The sequence below is a fragment of the Amblyomma maculatum genome, chromosome 3 (assembly GCF_055883805.1).
Source record: "Amblyomma maculatum isolate TAMU_Amacu chromosome 3, ASM5588380v1, whole genome shotgun sequence".
Lineage (NCBI taxonomy): Eukaryota > Metazoa > Arthropoda > Arachnida > Ixodida > Ixodidae > Amblyomma > Amblyomma maculatum.
The window spans coordinates 33593117-33601786 of NC_139346.1; the positions used below are offsets into that span (position 1 = coordinate 33593117).

At 47.6% G+C, this 8670-nt stretch overlaps 1 protein-coding gene across 1 annotated transcript; it reads right to left on the reverse strand.

Moving 5' to 3' along the window:
• Positions 1-568: 568 nt before the first annotated feature.
• Positions 569-2596, reverse strand: LOC146194482 (uncharacterized). Its single transcript, XM_084596569.1, has 2 exons — positions 1382-2596; positions 569-579 (listed from the first exon to the last, which is right to left on the reverse strand). Exons 1-2 carry the CDS (start codon positions 2505-2507, stop codon positions 569-571), a joined length of 1137 nt encoding a protein of 378 aa, XP_084452695.1. The 5' UTR covers positions 2508-2596.
• Between the last annotated feature and the right edge of the window lie 6074 nt (positions 2597-8670).

The following is an 8670-nucleotide window of genomic DNA, read 5'->3' on the forward strand; positions in this document are numbered from 1 at the left end:
CTTTGTACTGTTTTGCACTGTTTCTTCTACTTCAGTTAACATTTCTTTGTTTTATTTAACTGCAGTATATAATTTTAGTCTTTGGCCTTCTAGTCTTCTTACCATTCCTGTATGAACCTGAATATATACATTTTTATGCTGTTACCGACAGTCGACTGTCCCTTCAATAAATGTCACAGCCTAAACAGGTCACAACCATTGTTATGTTTCGCCCTACACGAAGGAGTACAGTGTTAGTCTTGCTGGGCTTCATTAATTTGGGTAGCTACATCGCTAAGCAGTATGCTTCACAGTGTTTGCAAGGAGCGTCAGTCTGTCATATTTACGGCCTTTGGGAAAAACTGGTGGACTTATGCTCTTGAGGCATGCAATGTGGCTTCTTTGCATCTCCAAAGTTCCAGATATCACATAGATGTAGGGAACTCTCGTCCTTAAATTTCAGGGCTTCCTCCAGTATTACAAGAGCCCCACTACATGTCTTATAAACAAACCTTGTGAGATGTATATTTTTGACAATGTTCATTCAAATGTGAGCTGCAATGCCCATGGCTTTGAGCTTGGACCCACTTCACCTGGCACCTGGACATAAGAGCCAGGATCTGTACATTACTGGTTCAAAATGCTGACAGTGCAGTTAGCCAAAATGATAGTTACACGACATAGCAGTGCGATACGAATTGTGACACCTGTCACAAAATAAGATGGTGCTAGGTGACGTGGCCCGAGCCAAAATCCATGCACTCTATCATCTACGTGAAACAACTGCTGTATGGTGCAAACCGTCAAATGTTCAAGAGATTTACAGTGGCCATGTCATAAAGTGCTTGTTTTTGATATTTTTTCACTGTTTCTGGTCCATGCTACTGTTCGTCACTTAGAATGAGCTTTCCCAGCATGTAATGCTTCTGTTACAGAACTATTTTTTGTGTGCATAGATAGCTTCTTGCACTATTCAGTGCTTACGTCATGGAACTTGTTTATGTTAAGAAGTGGTGTATGGTACATAAAATAGCATATTAAAGCACACTGCAAGGGGAGATTCCACTTGTTAACTCTTCATTTATTGCACTGTGTACTACTATTTCGTATGTGCTTGACAAGAGCATGCACTCATACTCTGCTTAGCATGCTGCTCTAGTAGACTCTTGCTTAGAGATGAGGTCTGACTGAAAATTAGTCAGTATGGCAACCACAGTCCACATCTGATTAATTAATGGTGCCAGTGTGAGAGGAACAGGGCGGTGAAAAATGTGGAAGCACTTAATTCGCTGTGTTCTTCTCTTAACATGAATCCTGAGAGATGCAATTTCTTGTGTTGCTTTCACTGCTTCTGCAGAAAACTTCCTGTTACACAAAAATGGAGGAATGTTCAGGCCCACACCTTTCTTTTCTAGAAGATCTCCAATCTTGAAACCTTTATCAGCCATAAGAGCATCTCCTGCGTCAAATTGAAGGTTTAGAAAGCCACTCTGAATGACTAGTTCTCTGTCAGAAATTGAGCCTGTAAACAGCTCCGAAACAAAGGACAGAAGGCCATTTGGCATTATGCCGACAAGTCCTTTGAACGTGTTTGCAGACTTGTACGAAGAATATGTGCTTGACTGCAGTGCTAGCGAGCTGGGCACTGCACACTTGACTTCAGTCGCATCCAGAATTACTCTTGTTGCTGGATACTTTTCGACGAACACAGCAGGCATAGTTGCATCCACAGTTTCTCGTGGTGCCCACAGAGGTAAGTTCTTCAGCTTGGTATAGAGCAGACTGATCCATGTTGTGCATATCCTGGATACGGTTGCTTGCGAGATGGTGAACCTGTAGGCCAAGTCCTGCTCAAAGAGGCCAAGTCTTAGTCTGACCAGAACCAGAAAGAGCTCGTCGTCCTTGGCCAACTTTCTTTTTCTTCCTTGACTATACAGGTCCTTTGGTTTTCTGCACTGCAAGTTAGTATTGTCGTCGGGGTGGATATATTTTAGCAATGCGACAAAGTGTTCGTAATCGGGGAGCCCTGTATAAAACATAAAATCCTCATTCGATTCTTTAATACGGTCCAAGCAGAAGGCAGCAGTTCTTGACTTTTCTGCTTCAAGCTGACGTCGCAAAACATTGTTGTCGCCTTCTAACTTATAAACGGCCGTTTTAGCTTGTGCCAGTTCATTCCTTAAAGTACTACACTGTAGCTTCAGTCGATGAATTTCCTCGGCCTGTGTCGACATCAAAGCTTGCCCTTCAGCAAGGCAACTTTGCTGTGTTTGGGGTGGCAGCTGCTCGTCTGCAATGCAGACTTCACTTTCTATTTCTTCCTGCGGTGTTGGACTCTGTTGCTCTTGCGGCTTTGTCTTTCTTGACGGCAAAGGTGTGCGTGCTTTTGGAGCTTTTCTTTCTTTTTTTGCGCGCGCGAACACGAACACGCTGGGAACCACTTCATCTCTGAGCATTCTTTTGCCACTTGCCACTCCTGGTATAAAGTCATCTCTTTTGAAGTGTTTTGAGCATACCTGTGTATGCATGGTGACCTGAAATAAAGGGCCTTCATCCCGTTTTATGGCAATAATCCATCTTCTGCGGAGAGCAGGATCTCGCGGAAATCCGTGGTAGGAAACCTGAACAATAAGTACAAAAGGGTTTAGCAGCGATGAAAGGGCACACAACGACAGAATTCTAATATTGCGCTGCCCTGACGTCGAAAAGAATGCCCTCAAACTGTAGCGCAAACTTAGTACGGACGAAGAAAGCTAAAATACAACTGAACGAGCACAAGCTGCGGTAGAAATCGCCAGCGTTTTCGCTTGCATGGCGTTTTTCTCGCGGGAGAACAGCATCACTATAAACGCGATATACACGAACTCAGTTCACTTAAAAAAAATGCTGCTGACTTCTCCCTGTCACAAGTTTAACTCGTAGGAATATTTTTTAGAAACAAGGCGAAGCGTTACGCAGGCACACACCTGCGTGCCCGCGTGCACACACTTGATGGTGCCATTCAAGTGTGTGCACGCGGGCATGCAATATCGCGCATAAGCAGCAGCTTGTATTGAACAAAAACGAGTAAACGTAAACTACGAATGCACAGCGTATATTTGACACGGTGACGCACGACGGCAACAAAAGAAATCGAGGTTGACACGACGCCGAACAAGGCGGCGCTGGTATCGAGGCACCCTAAATATCCCCTATTGCAGACGGATTGTTTCATTTCCCCTACCGTCTCTCATGCCTTCACCCTGGCTTGCCCCCTCACTGCGACACCTGTGGCGAGCCAAAATTCTCACTTTTCCACTACCTGTGGGAATGTCCTTCCCCCAGGCATAAACAAGTTCCCCCATCCCCCATCCCACCTTTTCTTCCTGGGAGGCTGCTTTGCGGACAGCTCAACCCGCCGGTCAGAAATGGCTGGTCGATCGGGCTCTATGTGAAGCAAAAGCCCGTGGTCTCTTACTCTTGGACTAGTAGGGGACCACCCTGGAAGACTTTTAACGCGGTAGCGTTAAGGAGCTCGTGTCGCAGAAAAGCCGGTGTCGTCGGCGTCCAGTGAGCGATAAATCCACTTAATAAATAAACATGCACTTCATAAATAAGAAGCAAGTTCCAAGATGGGCTGGGTGGGAATCGAACCAGGGTCTCCGGAGTGTGAGACCGGGGGGCTGTGCGGTAGCGTCTCCGGGACGGAGACGCTACCGCACAGCCACGAGTTCGATGCTTGAAAGCGGTACAAAAGCGCTTCTAGTGAATGCGGTGTTGCCTTAGAAACATGCCGTAGAACGTTATACTGCAGTGTATATCGGTAATTATGAGCATGTTACTTACAGAAGTCGCAGTTACACGAGTAGCAAAGTACGTTTCCGCTACATTTCTTCTGCGCTCTGCGCACATGCAGAGCCATCTTGCGGCACACACAGAAGAACCCCTCCTCGCAATGTGCGGCGCTGCCCCGACACGTGGCGCGCCACTCGCCCCTGACGTTTCGCCGTGCACCCTCACAGGTTGTAGAATCAAGCGTCTTTCCTTTCTTTAGATCACTATCTTCGCTCACCCGCTTCTCCCCTTCGGGCCGCGCGGGTACCGGTGCGAGGATGCCCCAATACCCTTGCGTTTAGTAAGTTTTCTCGACGAGGTGCAATAACGCTATCGCGTTCCACTCTTGAAGGCGAAGCTTAAGCGTCCTCCTCCAAATTTTTATTCTTCTTCCTAAGGCCACAACAACCATGTGCTTCACATGTTTAAGGTGCCCAGGTGGTCGAAATTACTCCGCAGTCCTCCACTACGGCTCCTATTTCTCGCTTTCCACTACCACCTTCCTCCCTTTACTTTACGGCGGGGTTCAGGTTTCCACAGATACAAGTGTGACAGATACTGCGCCTTTTCCTTCCTGTGAACCAATTATTAAGGCGAAAGCCTTTAATGGCTCATGCTGTCGCGTTGCTGTAGCTGTAGGAAGAAGGAAAAGAAAATGCACGGGCCTGCTACTGGCTGTGTAGCTGAACCACCGCCGCTGCTTTGGGACAGAAGAGAGAAAGTAGAGAAGGAAAGAAAAAATTGGAGGCTTATCAAGGTTAAGCCGAGTGGATGCGAAGCATGTTAAGCAGCTGCCTCAGTGTGGATGCGGCTAAGTAATGGAGATGTGGTTTTAGGTTAATCGTCGTACTTTATTCTCTGCAGCCCGACAAACACACTCTTATGGTCCGTGTTCTTCATCGGTTTCCGTAGCACGCTGCAGCCTTCGTTTTGCATTCCTATTATTAATGTCCTTCGCGTTTGGAGGCATCTTGACCGCATACACGCCCGGCGCAAAGACGCTGGCGCGGTTGCCGGCACAGAGACTGACGCGACGGCGGGCGCGCGCCGCTTAATCCCTGGCGTGACGTCACATATCACGTGACGTCACCTTCCGAACACCTTCCTCACAGCCACGAGTTCGATGCTTGAAAGCGGTACAAAAGCGCTTCTAGTGAATGCGGTGTTGCCTTAGAAACATGCCGTAAAACGTTATACTGCAGTGTATATCGGTAATTATGAGCATGTTACTTACAGAAGTCGCAGTTACACGAGTAGCAAAGTACGTTTCCGCTACATTTCTTCTGCGCTCTGCGCACATGCAGAGCCATCTTGCGGCAAACACAGAAGAACCCCTCCTCGCAATGTGCGGCGCCGCCCCGACACGTGGCGCGCCACTCGCCCCTGACCACACCGTGCCCCTGACGTAGGGTGCCTAGATGTAGCGCGCCGCCGTACACTGCCTTCGACGGCGCCATGTTGGGGCAAGCTCAGATACGGCGGGCTATGGAGCGTCGGTCCGATTTCTTGTTCAGCACGCGCTTGCGCTAGCAAGCTCAACTGTGTACCGTTTTTACACACTCGCAATCCTGGGCGCTTTTGTGCTCGAAAAAAAAAAGTGAAAGCAACTACTGCATGCTAGCATGCGTAGTTCTAAGAGGAAATCATTTACTCTTTCGCCGTCACGGATGTTCAAATGCGGTTATTTTGACGACTGGCTGTTTTATAAAGCAATGCATTTTGCACTGCCGGACATGAATGAGTTTATGAGGTGCATAACACTCAATTGCGTCTATTGCTATAGATCAACAACCATGTGTACGTTTCAGGGAGCCGTATATCGAAAATAATTTGTATCGCAATGGCCCATCGTAAACCGTAGAAAAGACAGAGTAAAAAACGATGCGTAAATCAACCTTTGTGTCGCATGCTGATGCACACGGCATTTTATTCCAAAACGATCCTCATTAAGACTTTGAAGCTGATTTTAGATGCACACCTAGGAGACATCTTTTAATAAAAGTTGGTGCCAGCTACAGTTTTGCTGCCGTACCCATCATTCGATTTTTCTGGCTGACTTAGCCAACTGAAGTAAATGCGCAAGCGCATCGTCCCAAACCGCTCTAACAGTCTGTTCATAAGCTTTGGGTATCCCGCGCAAAAATTTTTACACGCAATCAAACAATGTCGGGACAGCTGTTGACTTGAGGAGTCACCGTCCATACACTGTGTTTGCCCTCGAACTGGCGCTGAAATGAGATAGGCGACGAAACAGTCATTTTGCGTATTTTGTAGTGTGCACGCAAATGAATGAAACAATAAAAACATTATGGAAGCAATGCGATATTTACATGTACGATCGCAAAATTTTTCCATGGATGCCAAACCAGCGACTGCACTAATTCGGGTGTCAGGCGGTCAAATTTAGCTTCACCTAAATTTGGCTTAACCTCCGACGAGTACTTGCGGTGACAACAGGGTGTGAATATCGCCTCGCGATGCGTAATTATAATACAGGGAAGGAAAAGCTGCATTCGGGATGAACTGTTGTACTGCGCAAGAACCTTGCTTCCTCACGACCGCTTTCACAAGATGATGCCGCTACACCTTTCAGCTCACGAGAGCAGTTTCTTTGAGACTTGTCGAGCTGCCAATCATATGCTTAAGACGACCTAATTTTCGTGAGAACCCAACTTTTTATATTATTGCGAATCTCAAAAACCTCGCGTAAAACTGCTCCTGTGTATAATTAAAAAAGAACGGCTTCAGGGGACCTGTTATCTCGGTTTCGCGAAATATTGTACTAACGATAAGTCCACCTGCCAAATTCAAGCGCGGCTAACTCACGGGTCTTTTTTTTTTTTCGACCAAAATAATTGTTACAAACTGCGTCTCACTTCCTACTCTGTCGCGAGATGACATGCCATCCGTCGCTCTCCAATGTATTATTTCCCGAGAAGAACAGAGGAAATGTAATCTGTGTGAATCTGAAGCCTCGGCGGTTGCCACCAGCTTTCAAGATCGAGTGTAAAGGGGAGCGATCGAAAGGGCGAAATGGTGCATTCCTTTGACAAATACCAGGCTCGCCCTTCTCCACGTGTTCTTGGTGCGGCTATGAACACAGAAAGGCAGATCCTCAACAACAGATATTATTGTGTGACACTACGCGTATGATACTAAAGTCGAGTGTCACTCACTGAAAGTTACACTAAATTTCCACGAGTGACTACAACATAAGCAGACGCAATTGTCCATATATTTAGTTTATAAGCCCTCACGTACGCTGAAAATTCAAAATTTACACTTAAAAACACAGCGCACTACTCGCGATGCCAGGCAATGCGATGCTTCGACCTGCTTCGACGTTGAAGAAGGGTGACCAAAATCTGTTGCGCACAATGCTAGATGGGGAAGCCAAAAACCGCACAAAGCTCGTGATTACAAGCAGATGGGTGAAGCGGCGTGAGATAATGTCATTCCAAATAGAAGTGCGTAACTGCGTTGGGAGAGTACAAAAATATCTTTTAAAACGATTTCGTATAAACAGATACTGACCGCAAGAAAGACGACACGCGCACATACGCAAGCGCTTGTGTGTGTTTGTCATCTTTTTAGTGGTCTGTGTCTGCGCTAGACCTTTTTACACGATTGAAATGCACCTATTCGCTCAAAAAAATTATGAATGCTTAAAAGAAGCACATGTATTGTGGCTTACTTCGCAGTCTTCACGCTTCACTTTCGCGTCCCATACATTTCTCCGTCTCTTATCCCATGAAGAACGAAAACATCTGGCTCCTTTTTTTTTTCTTTTTTGCTGAGCCAGCACACAATGGAACACAACAACCTGGCATGCCAGTTTTCGCGACTGAACACAGTTCAATCGCCCAGCACCCAGCGCACAGCGCAACCGCTTCGGACACTCCGCAGCAACGGCCCGAAGCGACTTGCCCCAAGATGGCGAGCGCGGCGGCACGAGGCATGCCAAAGGGTGTCACCACCCTGTACGGCGGCGCTGGTATCGAGGCACCCTAGCCTGACGTTTCGCCGTGCACCCTCACAGGTTGTAGAATCAAGCGTCTTTCCTTTCTTTAGATCACTATCTTCGCTCACCCGCTTCTCCCCTTCGGGCCGCGCGGGTACCGGTGCGAGGATGCCCCAATACCCTTGCGTTTAGTAAGTTTTCTCGACGAGGTGCAATAACGGTATCGCGTTCCACTCTTGAAGGCGAAGCTTAAGCGTCCTCCAATTTTTTTTTTATTAAATAAAGTTGTTTCCATCCATCCATCCCCCCTCGGCCTTCTGGAGAGGCCTCGAATTTTCTCGAACATGGTCAACACGAGCAGCCCTCCCGCGCGAAGCGAGGAGGAGGGCCGGGACCGTGTGGGGGAATGCATGCGTGACTCCGCGCGTGACGACGAGGGCGAGGAGGCGCAGCGCGGTGGCCGAGATTACGTAATCGGTCGCGTCGCTTTCTCGTAGCTTGGAGAACATTTCATCGCCGTTTTCTATGGCGCGCGCGCCAAAACATTAAAGAAAGGGCCACCGCGGCCTTACAGGAGGTATGATGAGGTTAGCGCGGAGGTTAGGAGAAAGGTGGACACCGTCAATGAGGTGTGTAACTGGCCTAAGGTTTAAGTGGGTTAATAAAGTGCGGCCAGCCGCCGATTTGGATAGGGGGGATATCATCATCATCATCATCATCATCAGCCTGATTATAGACAAGCGCCATGTTTGTAAACAAAGGGGGCGCTGCGATCGGCAGCGACATGGGGTGTAGGCAAAAGCGCGGCGTGCCTACACTGCGCAAAGGGACGCTGCCTTCGAAACCAGTTGCGCGTGCGAATATATTGAAACGTAAGCTTCGCTTATACGTAGAAATAGATTGCTTTTTGCCTGGAA